The following is a 19,084-nucleotide window of genomic DNA, read 5'->3' on the forward strand; positions in this document are numbered from 1 at the left end:
TTGTAATTATGCAATTTTTCTAAATGACTACTCTCACCAGGTCTTAGTCATTGAGGACTCCTCCTTTGGTAATTATCCTGTTAAGCTTGCAGGAGTGCGGCTCTCCAGGACGTTAAACGGATAATCTCTGGATCCTGAATGCATTTAAAAGGAGCAATAAGCATAAACGGGATTCTCGTCTTTCCCAGGTTCCTTTAAGGCCCCTGCCATTCAGGCTGCCATATAGTTATAGAGGCTTTACTGCTTGGCATGATATTTCTAAGAGTGTTGCTTTTAATCATATGTAATGCACAATGGCTGAGTGTGCTGTCCTAAAATTTCATGAGAAAATATGTATTTGTATTAACGTTGGAAGATGGAACCACTTATAACATGTTTTAGCACATACTGGCCCCAAACAGGGCCTGCTGTCAATTATATTCTCATGGTAAAGTGGGGTTTTGATTCTCCTCAGCCAGGCTAAAGAACATGAGAACATTTGGGTATGTTGTATGATGGATCTCTTGTAAAAACATACCCTGGTTGCTCTCAAGGTTTTTAACCTGATTTGCCAAACCAAACTAATGGAAAATAAACATTTCCACAGCTTTCAGCGCACAGATGTCTGGGCGTTACAGTAAAACATGCGCACTGAAGTTTCAGGTGTTCCTGTCCAAGTGAGTGCTGCATTTCGGAGAATGTTTTATGGTGGAATTTGTGGCCCCTGGCGGTGTTTAGGTCCCGCCTCGGTGGGCGTTGAGAGTTCCCCCTACCTGCTCCGAGCGAATTCCCTGCTGTAGGTGTGGAGGAGGTGTCAGGACTTGCCTCATCACCCCGTCCCGCATTCCAATAGTGTGAGCTGGCCACCCCCCGCCCCCCCCCCCACCTCCCTGCGGTTCGCACCTGACCTGGGTTGGCTCGTGCTTCCCTAACATGCCCGTCCATCCGTGCCCAAATATGTTTGCACTCGTAGACAGCTCCCATTTATTATGCATGTCACCCTGCTGAGGGCTTCCAGTTTCAGCCTGGAAGACAAAGATCCGGTGGGACTCTGTACCGCGGCCCCTCCGAATTATACATCAGAAGTTAAACTGTGGAAGCGAGGAGCTTCTGAAGCGTGTCGTGCCTGGGAGCCTCAGTGCTTCCCCCTTTTTGATGGTTATCCACTTCTTAAGACATCAGATGCCGTGGCCGCGCATGCGTGCACTTCAAGAAAAGGGCTGTTTCTTTGTGGGTCCAGAGGGGAATCGGGGGTGTTTTATACCGGAGGATCATCTCACTGTTGTTTGGGGTGTGTCGGTTTCGCCCTCACCTCTCTGGGACAATGTCCTGTCACATGAAAAAGGTGTCCTCGCCGTCTGCCTCTCCTTTGTCACCACTGCATGTGACTGTGTGTCACTGTCCTCATGCTGCTGCGCGGCAGGAGTGTGAAATGGCAATACAGGATGACTGGGCGTATGTCCAAAAGCCACAGTGAGAGAAAGGGACAAAAAGAGAAGCCAAGGGACCAAATGCGTGAATACACTGGCTGTTTCATGGGCATGCTTAGTGGTCCAATGCGAGCTCATGGTAGGAGATTCATTAGTAAAAAAATGTGAGCAAAATCATCAATACTTTTTTTTCCAAGCATAACTTACTGGAATTGTCAACCAGTCATCTAAATGAATGTTAGCCATGCATAGAGTGCCATATATCACAACTTGTAATTGAAGATGTAATGCATGAGATACCAGTCATAGGAGATTGTCTGGTGTAGATGGATACAGAGAGGCTCAGCCATAAGTAAATACTTAAAGGATGAATGGATGAATGCTCATTCAGTAAACAGGCTCCCTTTGTGAATCACACTCTCAGTATTTGATTGGCCCATTTCTACTTTTTCCTGTGCATTCAGTCGTACAAGGAAGTGTGTCTGTGGAACGGACAAAACGGTCTCCACACACCCACGCGCGCACACACTTTCCCACAAATTAGCTTTGACCAGCAGGCTGAAGAGGAGAGAATGAGGATGTGTCTTCCCCCCCCTCGTCTGGCGGTCAGGATTTGGCCGTGAAGGGAATTGCCGACTCCCCTTTTCCCACATTCGTTTTCTCCCCCTCTCTCTGTGGAAATCTCCTGCAGCGGATGGTTAGGGGGGGAGAATGGGAACGGGCTAAACCCTTGAGGATTAGACCTCTCTCTCTCTCTCTCTCTTTCCCTCTCTTTTCCTCTCTCTTTCTCAGCAGAACATGTCACATGACCTCAGAACCACGGTCTCCAAGCAGTCCGTGACCATATTTGGACGTAGGGAAGGAACGGAGGCTACCGTATGGTTGTTTACAGGCAAAAACCAAAAGATGGGAATTTGCTGGCTCAATCCAGCCCTCTCTCTGCAGGCATAACAAGACTTGACATACTGAGGAGCATTGCCTTTGAAACACATGAGCATATGACATATCCTGATAGAGGTGTCAAAATGTGATTTATCTGCCCCCTTTCTATAGGAATGGAAAGCATTGTGGGCTCCCCTCTACATATAACTGCTGACCAGTTTTGTTTTGCGAGCTTTTATGGATCTCAGCATATTTCAAGAGCTCTGTTGTGACAAAGACATCCCTTCTAATGTGATTATAGAGACCTGGAGAGTGAGTTATATGATTTATGGTCGCTGTGTGCTATTATTAATGGATAATCCCTGTCGGGCTCTGATTCACACTTAGTCACAACATTGTTTTTGCTCTTCCATTTTCAGTTTCCTTTCAAGACATGTTCCCCGCTTCTGTTTTGCTAAGAAGGCATTAAATTGAGTTCTTTGACTCATGCGCTGTGAGAAGTGTAACATCTATTGAAACGGGGACAGTCGTACCTCAGTTTCTAGATTAAGGCCATGGTGACGACATTTGAAATGATTGAATTGGCATGGAGTAATGCTAATCCTTATCCATGATTTTGCTGGGGCCATTGAAGAGGGCATAGAGGGCATCTGCTGTTTATTCAACAAATACATAAACACAGCCTTTTACATTTACATTTACCTTTTGGTGCACTCATCTAGAGCGACGTACAAGTATATACTTTAAAAAGTATAAAATATTACATTTACATTAATGACATGCAGTAGACATTCTTTACTAGAGCAACTCCAGACGTCAAGTACAAAGGGCATCCAGCAAAATGCCATAAAACTTTACACAAACAAGGACACCATCGTCTGCACATGAATGTGCCATCACCAAACGCACAAGGCCCAGACCACAACATGAAACTGCAGCATAATATACCCGATGAGTGTACCGCTCCAACGCAATGCCAACACATACCCAGGGCCTCCGTGGGTTAATGTTAGCGCAATGATAACGTAACAATCGGTAAAAAATAATATGAATTTTCTGAATATCCAGGATTGTTCTGTCCTTTGTGTAAATCGGGAATGCCCGGCCGAAGTACCTAGTTAACCATTTTGGTTTGTTTGTTCAATGTTTTGGTCAGACGGACGTGGACATATTCATTCTTAGGGGGCTGTACGACGTTGATCAGTAGGTATCCTGGTTCAAAACAGTTGTGAGAGTGAATGCACTTCAGAGCATGATGACAAGGGTGCCTGTGTCCGCTTGACTATTGCAAAATGTACTTCTGTTGTGCTTTACAACGCCATGCCATTTATTTGTCCCACACGGGGCCATTTTGGCTTGTGCAGATGTCTCATGTGCCTGGCCAATAATACTGCAGTTTGAACTGAGTCAGAGAACAGGCCTGACAGAATGCACACGGGGGTGTGGAGGTTTTCAGGACCTCCAACTGCAACACCAGCCTCCAGCTCTGTGGTTCACCAAAGCTAACATAATCATAGGGCATTATTAATGTAAGAAAGTCTATTTCGGTCCACTATCGATTTGAATAGTCATTCCTGTTTCTTACAGCGATCGCCCTCTCAGAGTGTGGTCGGGATGGCGATTGAGCAGTGAGTCATGGTGTTTAATCTCCCCTGGGATTGATTGCCAGCCCACATAAGGTAATTCGGAAATTCCTTCTAGTCTCAGGTGTTGTAACGGAGTTCGGTCGCAGTGGTGACGTTTGCCATTTATCCTCTGCCATACAAGGTGTTCAAACCACCTCCCATGGAGCCTAGATAGTGTCACAGGCAAAGAATCCAAGTGGGGAAGATAACCTCATTTGGACCTATGAGAGCAGTATCCCTGTAGACAGACCTCAGAAAAAGTTCCTCCTGAAGAAACTTTTGTGGAGGGGGCGGGGGGGGGGGGGGGGGGGGGTTCTCCAATTCTCAATTTTCTGAGCAAATGTGTCATTTAACCTGCCTGACACATTCATAGATTAACATGAAATTTTGTTAGTTACACATTAGGTGTAATGCGGGCCAAGCCGACATCCCAGCACTGGGTCAGAAATGGCCGTCCAGACGGCCCAGATGGGGAGGTAACCTCTCCACAGCGTTCGCACACATTAAGAGCACCGCGGCCTCTGAACGCTCAGCTTTTAGCCTTTTGATGCCGTGAAATGGAACAAGGTCACGACACGCCTCTTATCAGGGGAAAGAACCTGGATTAATGTGCCCTTTTTGGGGCTTGCGTTATTAGGTGGCATTCCAGAGATACGCTGCACTGTATCAACAGGGCGCAAATGGAAAGGAATGGGATTGAGATCACTGGATGCTTTTCCCACATGTGACCTCTGGCCCTTTGAACAGCATGATGGCTACATCTGAGAGCTGCTTGAACCAGATTGTTCGCAGACACCGAGCCCAAACGGGAGAGAGGCTTTGGCCAGATTAATGGCCTGACTGGAGAAAGGGGCACTTTGCTCTTTCTTCATCCAGGGTGATTTTTTTTTCCCAGCTATAGTGCAGGCCCCCACTCCTCCCCAGCAACGGCGCGTGCAGCCACTGCTGGAATGTAAGGAATCGGTGCCATGGCAACGCTAGGCCCATTTCACTCTGCGGTGGTAAATATTTACTGTATCAACTCCCCCTCCGAGTCGAACTCCTTGATTGGAGGCTCTGCGGGTTTGGCCACGGACCGTGGGCCGAGCTCGGCTGCCGATGCAGCCGTTACCGTGCCGTGGGCGTTTGCCTTTGGCCTCCTGAACGGAGGGGGGAGGATTTCATCACTTCTGTTTAAACTTTGGCTGCTCTCAGGAACTCCTGTGGCTGCTCTCTGAAAGACTGTGGAGAGTCATCTTTCAGCACATGTACCTGTGTGGAACTGAATTTGACCTCCCCTGGAAAATGTGGTAAAAGTAGCCTACTAGAAAATAAATGCCAGGGAACAATCACACAAGGCAAATAAAATGACACTCCCAAGGCTGATTTATCCGTCCCTGTCACGTCCAGCTATTCACTTTTCCTAGGGTTTTCTCATAGACCCACATCAAGCTGCCTTTCAAAGGCAGGAAATGTTATGTGGGTAGGGGTGTAGTGGTGTCCAGAAAACCTGGCACGCTGGTGGCACTTCATATCTCTGATACCACTTCAATTCTGTGTAATTGTCACTTTGCTCTCTCTGTCATTTGACACAGTGACAGATTACACGTACTGTAGGGCGTGCTGAGGTGAGGGCCTCTTGTATCTTGTACCAGATTTACCACGCTTATTACTCATATATTCTGAGATGTTGCATTGCATTACTGTCATTTAGCAGATGCTCTTATCCAGAGAGACTCACATGGGCTACAATTTTGTCCATTTATAGAGCTGAATTTTTACTGAGGCAAGTGTGGGTGAACTACAGCAGCAGTACCCCAGTAGGGAATTGAATCGGCAACATTTCGGTTTCAAGCCCTGCTCCTTACTGCTGCTATGAGCTATGCAGTGAAGTGCACCTGGTAGTGCTGGGGTTTTGCAACACGTTCTATCGCTCCCACACCATTTCAGTGCAAGCGTCTCATCGTAACTTGACCCCTTAGGGATGTTTTTTTCCAGTCGGTGGTGTTTGTTCAAGTAAATCGGGTCAACTTGCATCAGGGACCGAGCACAAAGGGGTTAGCATTCCTGTCTCTGGGCCGCACCGGGGCCTGTCAGCTGCAGGGCATACCTGGAGAGGCTCAGGATACCGGCAGCTGGGCGGCCTCACACCACGCGTGGGCGGAGCACGCTCCTCTCCTCTCCCGACTCGGGGTAATGATTCACCGTGTGAGTTGCTCAACGGGAAAACGCTGTCACGCCACGGCCGCTCCTGCCAGAGCGCGGCGTGTCGAGCGAAAAGGGGAAGAGGGCGTGCAAACATTTGGATGAGCAGTCCTCCTCCTACACTCTGTCTGACCGAGAGAGGACCGGGACCTCCGCGGTCACGGCCACAGAATCACAAGTTCAGTGTCCGTGGGTGTCACTCAGGCTCACTGCACTGTGGCGGAGCCGGGCTTGTGCTGAGTGCACCTTGGCTTGCCTCTGTAGTTGTTGTAGCGCCACTCCTGCCACTTTAGGAGGTGTTATTGGACTAGGTTTTGATCATTTAGGATAGTTGTTTTGAAAGATATCGTGCTTCTGTTAGATTGCACAAGTTAACTTGTGGTGGGGATTGAATAGTGTTAAGATCACACTCATTGGTCCGGGACTGTTGTTAGCCTGGTCTGACACTGTTGCCCATTTAAACTGAATGGATACACTGATGTTCTATTGTGATGGAAGTCACTCGGGATAAGAGTGTCTGCTAAATGCATGTAATGTAATGTAATGAAAGCTTGTTTTCACTATGGACCGAGTTGTTGTAGCACTGAGGGTGGTATTGGAATTTGATCAAATGAGTTTGACGTATTTGGTGTGTATTGTCCTTTGTATCCCCTTTGCTTTGTAATTCACTTTAGATAAGAGCATGCACCATATGAATACGTGTAAGTGAGGAGGGTTGGAATGGGGTTCATGTAGTCACTGTGGAATGTGTTTTTTGCTTGTTTTGCACTTGTAATGGACTTGGTGAACCTGCCTGGGGTGGATGGGCGAAGGCCTGCCCTCAGTCGGGACAAGGCCAGCACGTTTCGGGCGCTTCACGTGGTCGGGCCTACGCGCCCCATCCCCCCTGTCCCGTGCCACTCACGGGCCACAGATGGAATGCGCCCGCTGCTCGGCTGAACCAGATTACAGGACTGACGGCGGTAATCCGATCGGAGAGAGTGACCGCCCGGATTAGGCCACGGTCCGCCCCCATGTGCAGTGAAGCCCCCCGCATTTCCCCGAACTAACAATGCCGAGGGTTTTAGACCGAGAGAAAGCATCCGGTGTGGGGAAAACGGAAGAACACGCCCGCATCTCCCGCACGCTGGGCGACCCCCTCGTCCCATTCTCTTCTCGGCAGTGCCGTAGGTCGACTCAAGCAGTCTGCGTTCGGCCACCTGTAGCGAACTAGCGTGCTAACATTCGCGGAAGATGCCGGCTCACAACGCGTTATGTAATCCTTTCATTTACTGCCGGCTGTCACGTCCGTGTTCCCTGCGCTTCCTAACATGTGTATTTCGGGTTCATCATTCCAGCCACGCCGATGTGTGCGTGTCTCTCGTGACATTGTCAAAGCCAGCTGGAGCGAGCTGCGGAGGTATGCACGTAAAGGTTGAGCAATATGCCGAAAACCTGAGCAGCTCAGAGAATGGACCCTGCCGCCCCCCCCATCCCCCCACACACCCAGCCAAACCCCCCGCCCCCCATTTTCTCACATTGAGTCCCTACGGTCTCACGTGTGGCAGTCTGCTCCTCCCTCCCCCCCCCCACCCCAGCTCGGCCGTCTGGACATATTGTACCGATCAGACCGCCTTGCCCCGCCATTAATGTTTGATGTCTGCCCATGCAAATGGAGTGAAAATAACGATGGCTATCTGGGCCGGTGCAGCACCTGCCATCCGCTTCTCGATTGAAGATCGAGCCGATTGAAGTGGCCAGATAAGGACGTCTAATTGTCGGCAGGAAGTTCACTTCGGCCCAGTGATCAAACTGACACGGCGAGCACAATGGGTAAAATTTGTGATCAGCTTGTGATGCTGATTTGCGTCTCTGTCCAAGGGCTTTCTTCCCCTGGCTTTTGGTGTGACACTCCGCATGCCAATAGCGCTTATGGGTTTTTGCATTTTTCAGAGGCGGAGCCTAAGGAGGAGTCACATTGTAGAGAATAACTACCTGCTGAAAACCAGCAAGCCTCTCCCCCACCCCCAGATTCCACTACAGTCTGCCTACCCTGCAGAGCAAATTGAGGGTGATGTTTCCAGCAACCACTCCCTGCAATCATAGTAACCCTCGCCAGCGGCTACAGGAACATGAAACCCGATCCCTCCGGAGGGCGGGGCTTGGGCGAGCCCGGACCTGAAAGGGCTGGCTTGTTCCTGTGGGGGAATTTTGGGATCTGGAGGGGGGCGAGGTTACCAGACTGGTTTTGGGAGGAGTCGCCTAGAGATAAGAGCAGCACCCTATGGCGTGACACAGAAATGAACCGGCAAACAGTCTTGTGTAATTCCTCCCAACTACAGATTTGCATTTCCGTTTAATTTTAAACACCACGTGGTGCGCTTTGTCAGCCATCCTCTCACCGCTTTAACCTGGAAGGCTACATGCAACAGCGCGTCGTAATTTCGAGCAGTTTGTCCTCAGCTCCAGGAGTTTGCAGCCCCGCCGCTTTGGAGTTCACGCTGAGATTCCACAAGAGAGAGTGCATGAACTGCCAAAATAATGGCCTCACAGCAGCACCTGTACCTCCAGAACGGACGCAAGTGACCAGCTGTCACCTGCGTCAAAGAAAACTAACAGGAAAGCCATCGCATGAAAGCCAAATAATGCCATCTACTTGAGCTGACTAAGTAAACACCATAATAAACCGATTAAAAGAGACAAATACCCATTGTTGTTTTTTTTTATTATTATTTTGTTGTCTTTTTGTAGACTCATGTTTAGCTGCTGAATAATCCCTCATGCAGGGAATTGCAGTCGTCATCCACAGGGTCAGATGGTTTTTTTGTTCCTCTGCATGTCATTTTCAGATTACTCCTGTTATCCTCTGAAGAGACATGGTCATTAGTTGAAATCAAAAACAAGAAAACGTGGGGGGGTGGGGGTCGGGGGCAGAAAGGCAGACACAAGGCGGAATTAAAAAGCGATTCCCGCTCAGCCAGCCCCGATTTTTCAGAACAAGCATTTTCTTCTGTGCATCCCAAATATTATTTACAGTACCGTCTGTTTGTTCTCATTCCCACAGACATGCATATATCTCTGGAAACAAAGACCTTTTTCATGGGGCAATGTGTGTTTTGAGCTGCGAATAAACACCAAGCAGTTGTTGCAAGGAGCTTGCACACTATTACGCTGGTGCTGGGATGCCTAATTTGGAGGCTGTGCCTTAGAGGTCCTGTGACATGGAAAATAGCTGAGAATAGTTTATACCGTGCCAGTCGGAGCTGCCGGCATACCGTGTTGTAACGACTGGGCGGGTAGGCAGTTGTGCTTCCTTTTCCCGTTCAGCGTGAGAGCTGTGAGGAAGTGTTCCTCTTTCACGGCTCGCACAGGCCCCTCCGCTTGGAGAGAGGGAAACTCCGCTCGCCCGCGCTAACCCCTCGTTACTTCTGCTCGGTGGAGATTGCTTCCGCCCCGCTGAGCGGGCAACAGCTTTTCCACCAGAGGCAGGTGGCGCACCATTCCCCGCGACCTGTCTTTCGAAGAGCCGTCTGCCTCTCTCAGGGGTCACGGAGGGGGGGGGGGGGGGGTAGAGGGTTTTTGGGGAAGATGTGCGCGGTGGGGCGAGACTCGGAGTCAGGGGGAAGGGCCGCGGCACTGCCGCTCTCTGCAGAGTCTGGCGCACTCATCCTCACCTGTCAGTCGTCGTGGTAACGAGCCTGACGAGCCCAGTCGCGAAAACCGCCCGCGGCCACAGGGGACACTGCCTGCTCTGGTATTCTGCCAGCATGGCCTCCTCCATTATGTGTACATGTCTGACCCGGCTGTGTGTATTTGCTGCATATGCTGTAGCCGTATTATATCTGTGATACAGGCGGCATGCTGTTCATGTCTCCAGAGTGAAGCACAAACTGCATTATGGAGTCTAATGTTGGACTCATGTTTTTTTCTTATTGTTCATGACTTAAGCAGATTATGTAGCCTTTTCCCCATTAGTATCTTTCGTCCTGGTCACTTTTTTTCACTAAATTTGATGAGAATTCTCAGGGCCAAGAACTGGAAAAACTTCAAAAACCAGTATGAGAGAGAAGGCGCTCGGAGCAGGGAGATGGGAACTGTTGAATTCACTTATGAAACGTATGACTTGTTGGAAATCTCTAAGTGCTTTGTTTTGGGGGCCGATGTGGCTGCTGTTCAAAAACGCGCTCACAGGTTGCTCCATTTGTTCTCCAGGCGCAATAATGGGGGCAACCAAGAGCAAACCCAAGGACCCGGGCCAGCGGTCCCGAAGCCTGGATGGCACCATCGGCAGCGGCAGCACACACCACCTTGGCCCCGCCCAGCAGACCCTCACACCCAATCGGAGCCCTGCTGTTGACGGGAGCCGGCGGGGCACCCAGCCTGTCACCAACAATGCGGAGCTGGCCCTCTTCGGGGGCGTGGACCCAGTGGGCGGAGTCACCTCTCCACAGAGGGGAGGTCCCTTGGCAGGTACGGCCTCTTGAGGTGGGGCACTCAAACAGCTAATCACTTGCGATGGAGTGACCTGGAATGGAATGAGAAATTTACTGTATGCTCCGTACGCCTTTGACAATTCACTGTCAGTTGTGTTCAGGGACTGCTGTCATTTTCTGAAAGGAGAATGAAAATTGCTTGACTTTACTATTACCATTTGTCATATCTTAACTGGGTTAATGGCATTTTAAGGTTTTTTTGGAAAAAGTCAAGTGTCAAGAAAAGTAAAAGCTAAGTTAAACATTTATTTGGATATATCAGTATGTAACACAGTGAAACTTACCCCCACATTCATGTAGAAGTTCTTTGTTGGTACAACCAAAGATTGTCCCTGGAGTCACCTTTTAGACCATAATCCCTGTGAGCCATGAGATTGTATTTGCATTGTACTAATCTGACATCTAGACTCTACTAATAGATTGATGCCTGAACTTCTTGAGTGTATTTGTGCTTAACCAAATATACTGTAGTGTACAGGATATTTTCCAGTGCATAATTCCTATACCTTTTACACACATTTTCCATAGGAGGAGTCACTACGTTTGTGGCGCTGTATGACTACGAGTCCCGCACGGCCACCGATCTCTCTTTCAAGAAGGGCGAGCGACTGCAGATCGTCAACAACACGTGAGTAGACGCCGCCCCTCCCCCTGCCCTGCTCACGCGGGGTGGGCGTGGCCCATGCAGACAGCGGTAGGCCACACCCTCGCTGAGAGACGCCCGTGGCACACTGTAAGCCTCCTCTGCCTGACTCCCCCCTATATACCCCCCCAATCCCTCCCCCCCACCCCCAGCCTGGCAGCTTTGCCCTCAAACTGCATCTCCGCCACCCTCTGAAAACCTGTAACCATGGAAACGGAATCCCCTCAGAAACGTCCGTTTATGCAGGATTGACAGGTCTTTGTCATTGCTTTGGGTGGCTTTCGGTTAAAAAGGCGGAGCCATATGGCTTTTTTTGGGGTGGGGGGGCCCATGTGCTTAAAAAGTACTTGCATTTGAAAAGCCTGGGTCTTTTTTGACATCTCATTTGTCTTACTTTATTTTTCAGAATTTGAGACGTGCTGGTGACGAAAATAAATAGCATGAAATCATGGCATTAAAAACAATGAGCTACTCACAGCATAAACATTTGTGTCTAATGTATAGTGTCCCCTGTGGGGTATTTCACAAAGTGACAGGAAAATAATTGCATATTTATGGTGCCAAATGTGAGGTATTGATTGACTGCAGCTGTATGTGTTTAGGAAGTGAGCCATTGCTTTTGTTAACTACAATATCGCACAGCGTTGCCAACATTTCAGAGCAGACGTGCACCAGATTGGCTCCCAAAGCTGCTAGACAGAAGTGGCCAGGTGTAGGCTTGGAGGTCGTCCAGAGGGCAGGAGAGCTAACTCTCCATGTTTCCTGTAGTTCTGGGCACTCTGGTAAGGTACACAAATAAACGTCTTGTTAGTTTATTAAAACGTTGGTGAAGGAATATTTAGTTCTATTCAGTGACACTCTTCAGTTGACAGAAAAAAATTATTTTAGCTCTGAAAGTCTGAATACAAGCAAATGAGAGAATACTTGCCAGTACACACAAAATGAGGCCCGGTGCAGCTTTTTAATTTAATTGTTAGTAGCTGTGTTTGACTGCACTTTCCAAGAATTAAATTAAAACTTCATTGGGCCTCATTTAGTGTGTGCTGGCAATTCTTTTCTCATTTGAAGGAAGATTCAGACCACGGGTGTTTCTATAGAAACATATGCAGAGATTTAATTTGGGTTCACCAAATGTCTGGTGACAAAAAAATAAAACATTGCTGAGTTGGCAACACTGCTGTGGAAATGGGATCCGTGGATATGGACAGGATGTTGGACAGCTTTTTTCTGTTCTCCTTATATCTGCGTATCTTCCGATGCCAGTAGCTGTGCCCTAACACTTGCTGTTTATGTTTTCCAAACTACCCCTCCCCCCCATCCTCCACCCCCCTCCCCCCACCCCCATCTATTTTTCCCTTCGCACGCTTCACGGTTTAATTTAGGAGAAAGTTGAACTGCAGGTCAGTAAAGCCTCTCTTTGATAGCTGTCCTCACTTGTCCTCTGTCGAGTCGCCGCGTGTGTGTCCGTGTGTGTCCGTGTGTCGCCATAGCTCAGAAACGGGTCAGCACCCCAAATACGAAGCTGACACAGAACTGGGAAGAAGGCTGTAGTCTTTGTGTTCATCCTATCACCCACCACTAGGAACACTGTCGGCTCGTTGATTCATCCATCCTCGCTAGCTGTAGCACCTTTCATCTTAGCGGTAGCGAGAAAAAAATGCATGTTAGCTTGTCATTTCACTGCTTAGACTTCCATTTTCATGCTTTGTCTTGTTTGGATGGGAGCATCTGTGGTTACTGTCTTTTGATGGAAACCAAGAGAACTCTGTGAGCACATTCCACCTGCCTGGCCTCCAGTGGCTGTTAACTATTATAAAGTGTAATGAGGATGTGTTGAAAAACTGAGGGAGCCATGCCAGATCACTAACTGCTCTGTTGTCAGATGCTAAATTGTGACCATTCGTACAGGAGAGGTCAGTTGCTGGCATGAGGTGATCGATTGGTTGACTGCTGGACATTGTCAGTTCACATTTTTCTCCAAATGATTGACTTATTATGAAGAGTCATGTCACATTTCAGAGCTACAGTATTAAGATTTCTCAGCAAACATTGTCTGTATCTAACATTGGAGCACAGTGGTGCTAGAAGTATAAAGGGTCTAACAGTTCACCTTAAAGATGTAAAAGTGTCCAGTATACAGTATTGCAGCGGCTGTAACATGCAGCGTATAGGGTCTAGTAACACAAAATAGTGTGAGTGCAGCAGTGCGATTCAGAATATTTCTTTACCCAGTCCGTTACACAGCACAACATTCCAGTTTACATTCACAACTGTTATGAAAAGCCAATATATAATTACAATCCAAGCTAATATACAGTTACTGAGCAGGCCACTGAAGTATTGCAGTTAAGTAGTTACAGTACAGGATACCAATTTGAAGACTCTGTTTGACTTGCCATCCTATGGTAGTTAGAGCATTGAGCTTGGACAGCTAGCAGTGCTATTTGCGCTGTTGTTACAGCATCTTACCAGTAACATCTGATCACTTCGGGTCATTTATTGAGCTCACTGAGCCAGCTACGTAGCAGGCATTGAGAGTCTGTCACCATTTTTCACCTGCTCATGGATTTCTCATAAATGTATAGCTGGTGCTTCAGTTCTCTTTAAACCACTACATTCAGTTCAGTTCAAACCATTGTAAATACCTGTATAAGTACATGCTTTCTTGATTGTGAATGAAACACGATACATTCAAACTGTTTACACTAATGTTGTTTCCCCTCTTTCACTAAAAGTATAATTTAGCTCTCATATGTTTTCTGCTAATGAATGGGTCTCTAAGAGCACTTACTGCATTCAGTTTCACAGCTCTCCAAGTGAAGTGACCCCTTTCTTGTTCGTGAAACGACACACCAGTTTCCCTGCTTTTGAATGATTAACGTAATGGAAAAATAATGACGCGAAGACCGGGGAAATTAAAACGAAAGCAGGGCCCTAATTAACACCCGCTCACGGCGGAGCTTAATGAATCCAATTACCACCAAAACGGGCCACTTGTCATTCAGACACACAAGCAGCCTACCTCGTTTCTCACCGGTGATTCACTCTCCGACTCCTGCAAGGGTTCAGGACCAGTTTAATGGCGGTTTCTGAACCCTCCGCGTCATAACACATCTCTGGGTCTTTAATGAGCCCTGACACAGATACCTTTGTTTACCCTTGCCCGGGGAAGCTACTGATTTTTACAGAGACTGAAAGCACACAACCTGACAACAAGTGAAAATTCCAGCACCGCACCCTGGTGTCTCACGTCGAGACTCAGGCAGAGGCAGGAAATCCCAGGAGCTGACCAAGGCCCTCCGGGAGGGAGGTGTCAGAAGAGCTTCTCGCAGGGGGGAGAGGTGTGAGTGGCGTGTCAGGGCAGTGAGTGCATTGGTTCACACTGTTTTTTTTTTTTCCTCTTTGCAGGGAAGGGGACTGGTGGCTGGCCCGCTCCCTGGCTACTGGAGAAAGCGGTTACATTCCCAGCAATTACGTTGCTCCGTCAGACTCCATCCAGGCGGAAGAGTAAATCCCTCCTCTCTCTCTCCTGCTTTTTTTCTGTTCTGTTTTGTTGATTATGTCTGAAAGGAAAGTAAGACTGACAGGACTGAAAAAAACGAACACCCCCCCCCCCCCCCCCCCCCACCCCCACCCATTTCTGAAACCCACTCAAAACTAACCCTCCCAGCTCTGCCCCTCCTCCTTTCCGTAACACCACCTCCATGTCACACCCCTGTCTGGCCAGTCACAGGTAGTCCTCAGGAAGAAGTAATAGCAAAGGTACAAAAGTACAGCAAAGCAGGTAAGGCTGAGAGTGCAGTGTTAGCCAGGACAAGAACAGAGAAGAGCCCATCCCAGTTTGACTCAGTATGTGGTCAGAGCCATCATTAAAGGCACACATGCTCTGTCATCTACAAGTGTACACATGCAGGGACACTCGCGCATAAAAGCACACATACACGCACTCTCGCTTCCATGCGTACACACACGCACACGCACACACGTGCACACTCAACTCTCAGAAGTCCTCCATTCCTGAGAAATAATGTAGGACAGTAAAGTGAAGCCCACACTTGTCGTTCCACCCCACCTGCAGGTGGTACTTTGGGAAGATCACACGGCGTGACTCTGAGAGACTGCTCCTGAACCTGGAGAACAGACGAGGGACCTTCCTGGTGCGGGAGAGTGAGACCACCAAGGGTGAGGCCGCCCAAACACGTCGCTCCACTGAACAAGCGCATCCTTGCACGCTGCTCCTTGCTTTGTCAGGATGTTAACTCACAGCCCTTAAGTAAGAAGGTTCAGAAACACATTTAAATGGGATTGTCGGAGAGGAGAAAGAAGTTCATTTAAAGAACACATCCTGGATAACAGTGTCAAGGCAAGAAGATGCAGATGAACTGAGATGTTGGTGAATTTTGGCGGGAATAAGAAATTACTTTGTAGTAAAAGTGTGTATAGCCACCATTTTTCATCCGACCAAAATTTATCAGCCTCGTTACGAGACATTGAACTGTACAGACCAAGTTGAACTGGTGTGCCACCTGCTAGTTTCTGTTTTACACAAGCAAGATTTACAAGCAGTTAACCCGAACAGTTCCTCCATCTGCCGTCTGTGCTGATTCTGGGCGCAGTCCCTTTTGTTGTGTCCCCTCTTTCTCCATTTGCTGTGGTCCAGTTTGCTGAAAGTAGGAAGGCAAGTGTGCACGATTGTGACGCCAAGAGGAAAGGGGTGGGCGTGATGCGCCAGGGTCGGGGGCAGACTGTCGCAGTAGGCCTGGCTGTAGGAGTCAGTGCCCCTCTCTGACTGCACCGTGTGCCTGAGGAGGCCAAGAAAGTGAGGGGGGGGCAGTAGATGGGGAGGCACGGCTGGGAACAGATCGGGGGGGTGGGGGGGGGGTGGGTTTGGTGAACAAGGGAGACAGAAGTAGGTCACTGTTTAGCCTGGCAGGGTAACCACAGGCCGTGTCTCTACTCAGGCAAAGACAGCCCCGGGGGAGGTTGTGGAAGCGGGGGGCTGAGGGTATGGATTGAGGTGTCTTTCTGTCTGCATGGCGCCCTCTAGTGAAGGCCAGTGTGAATTGATTCTGGCAGTTTTTTGTTTGTAATCAGCTGTGTAGCTGTGGAGAAAAACAGATTTGCACAGGCATACTCCATAAGCTTCATTCATGTGTGGTGCTATGCAGTGGGGTGTTGGTGACAGGAATCCAGGGAAGATCTTTCAGATACCAGGTACCCAGACCTGGAACAATGCGGATCAATCTGGTTTTCCCCTGTGTGAAAGGGCCTGAACATGTCTGTCGGCAACAGCTGTTCCTGCTTCCTGATCTGTCTCATAGGCCGTTTTCTCTCTCCAGGTGCCTACTGCCTGTCTGTCCTGGACTACGACAACACAAAAGGCCTCAATGTCAAGCACTACAAGATCCGCAAGCTGGACAGCGGCGGCTTCTACATCACGTCTCGCACACAGTTCAGCAACCTGCAGCAGCTTGTCGCCCACTACCGCAGTGAGTCAGAGCTCTACAAATGACTTTATTAAACCACAGTCATATATGTCGTCAGACAGAAGGAACACATGACAGCAAAGTGGACATCATCTATGACAGAGAAACAGAATAAACTTCTAAGTTTTTCAGTTTTTTATTTTTTTTTTTCAGCATTCACTGTGGCCTAGTGCTTTTGTCATACCTTGTATTTCTTAATTCAGCTTTTACACATTTTATCAGCTTTAATTTTTAAAAATTCTTTATACACACTGACAACCTCCTATTAGCTATTGGATTGTACTGCTCTCAAGAATGGCCTTTTTTAGCTTGTCCTCCACTGTGATTTGCTAGTCAGGCTTCATCTACTAGAGGATTTCGTAAGAAACTGTTCCATAAATAAAGTTGAGGAAGTGAGACTCAAGCGAGTGAGGAAGCAGAACTGGGCCGAGTCAGAGAGCCCCGGAGAATCGGAGCCTCTTGTTAGGGCTCCAGAGCTTTCACACGGCTGTCCCAGCTTCCTGTGTCAAAGGGGACAGAAATCTGGGCCTGCTCCTTAATGCTGGCGTAGATAGAGATTTTATATGTTAGAGAACTGTGGTTGTGTAGACCATATTATTAAATCCTTTCCTTTGAAACATAAGGTAAGGTAAAAAAAAAAAAAAAAGAAAAGAAAACTAGGCAAAGCGTTTGAGTGGGAGGTGCTAAGCATTCATAAATCTGAGTCCTGAGGGCTGTTGGCGTGGCTTGAGCTTGGTATGCCAGACTAAACACTCCCCAGGGCTCATATTCCAAGTGCTTATTGACCTTCATGTCTTCTGGAATTGCAGCTTAATTTATTTCCAATTCATTCTCGCTTGATTTCAAGTGCCAATTAGCTGCATTGATAATTATAACATTTGATTATTTGATTGATTATTTTGGTTGGAGGACAGTCATTTTAATGGAAAGTGCTTTTATTGTAATGAAAGCAAGCTGTGTGACTGGGTTTGGATGGCTGGAGGGGAGGGGCTGCTTCTGAGTCCTCTCTACACTGTGGGAGTGTACTGGTTGAATGCGTGGCTGGGGCAGGAAGCTGGCAGGAGAGGTGATATCAAACCTAAGGCCATGCCCTCCCTGACCAAATCTCTTCCTCCGCTCCTCCCCACACACAGAGCACGCTGACGGTCTGTGCCACTGCCTGACGGAAGTGTGCCCCGTCCTGAAGCCTCAGACGCAGGGCCTAGCCCGGGACGCCTGGGAGATCCCCCGCGAGTCCCTGCGGCTGGACGTCAAGCTCGGCCAGGGCTGCTTCGGGGAGGTCTGGATGGGTAAGCCAGCTCGCCCTGGTCACTTCAGACACACAGGGGACACACAGACAGAGTGAAGGGTGAACAGAGCTTTGTTTTGGTGTTCACACATAGTCAAGCATCCAATGTGCTTTGTTTCCCCTACGCTTTCCCCAAACTGGGAGAAGCAGAAATTAGCTGTACCGCACTTGACATATGTAAGATGTAACCGTAAATAGATCAATGGTTTGAGATGTACGTATGTGTAATGTGTACTATGAGGTAATGTATTTTGTTTATAAGTGACATTTAAGAGTAGCTGTAGGTTGTAAGGCCGCCTGACAGGAAGTGTTACCACCCACACAGGAACTTGGAACGGTACGACGCGGGTGGCCATCAAGACACTGAAGCCGGGCACCATGTCCCCGGAGGCCTTCCTGCAGGAAGCGCAGGTCATGAAGAAACTGCGCCACGAGAAGCTGGTGCAGCTCTACGCTGTGGTTTCCGAGGAGCCCATCTACATCGTCACCGAGTACATGGGCCAAGGTCAGCAGCACGGCATCATGGGAGATGTAGTAGTAATGGTTTCTAACTCTTCAGAATGGCTTTATTCTTGGGGGGCCTTTGCCAAAGCCTAGATAAATAGCTCCTTTTTATTACTTATTTGTATGCACAGAGCTGGTATAGTGCTTCGGTCTCACAAAATGATGTCCCTAAATGATATACTGTACCTTGAATTTTGATTTAGGATGTGTGTCTAATCAGAGCTTTAAACTGGTTTTTGATATTTCCAGAAAACAGTCACTTCTGAAAATGAACCTTTGGACAAATGTTTGGTTGGATATACCAAGTGCTCATTCAGTCAGTGTCCAAAGCTAGTTCTATTAATATTCATAGTACAATGTTCAACCACACATTTTCCCTGGATTTTAATTTCTCATAGAGCAAACCAAAGCACTTTGTAAAAATAAGTGGAGATAAAAAAAAAGTCTGAAGGAAAAGATGTACCTTAACAAGATCGTACCCTCGCTCTCACTCCCACAGGCAGCCTGCTGGACTTCCTCAAAGGGGACATGGGCAAGATGCTGAGGCTGCCCCAGCTGGTGGACATGGCATCACAGGTGAGAGCTGAACAG

The 19,084-nt window shown here is 48.3% G+C and overlaps 1 protein-coding gene across 1 annotated transcript in view; it reads left to right on the forward strand.

Moving 5' to 3' along the window:
• src (v-src avian sarcoma (Schmidt-Ruppin A-2) viral oncogene homolog) overlaps nt 1–19,084 on the forward strand; it is a 32,103-nt gene that overhangs the window by 10,424 nt on the left and 2,595 nt on the right. Inside the window, 8 exon segments of the mRNA XM_036532829.1 lie at nt 10,292–10,549; nt 11,101–11,200; nt 14,624–14,722; nt 15,294–15,397; nt 16,555–16,704; nt 17,835–17,990; nt 18,315–18,494; nt 18,993–19,069. Coding sequence (XP_036388722.1) covers nt 10,300–10,549; nt 11,101–11,200; nt 14,624–14,722; nt 15,294–15,397; nt 16,555–16,704; nt 17,835–17,990; nt 18,315–18,494; nt 18,993–19,069 — 1,116 coding nt within the window. The 5' untranslated portion in view covers nt 10,292–10,299.

This window comes from Megalops cyprinoides, chromosome 7 (genome assembly GCF_013368585.1).
Source record: "Megalops cyprinoides isolate fMegCyp1 chromosome 7, fMegCyp1.pri, whole genome shotgun sequence".
Classification (NCBI taxonomy): Eukaryota; Metazoa; Chordata; class Actinopteri; order Elopiformes; family Megalopidae; genus Megalops; species Megalops cyprinoides.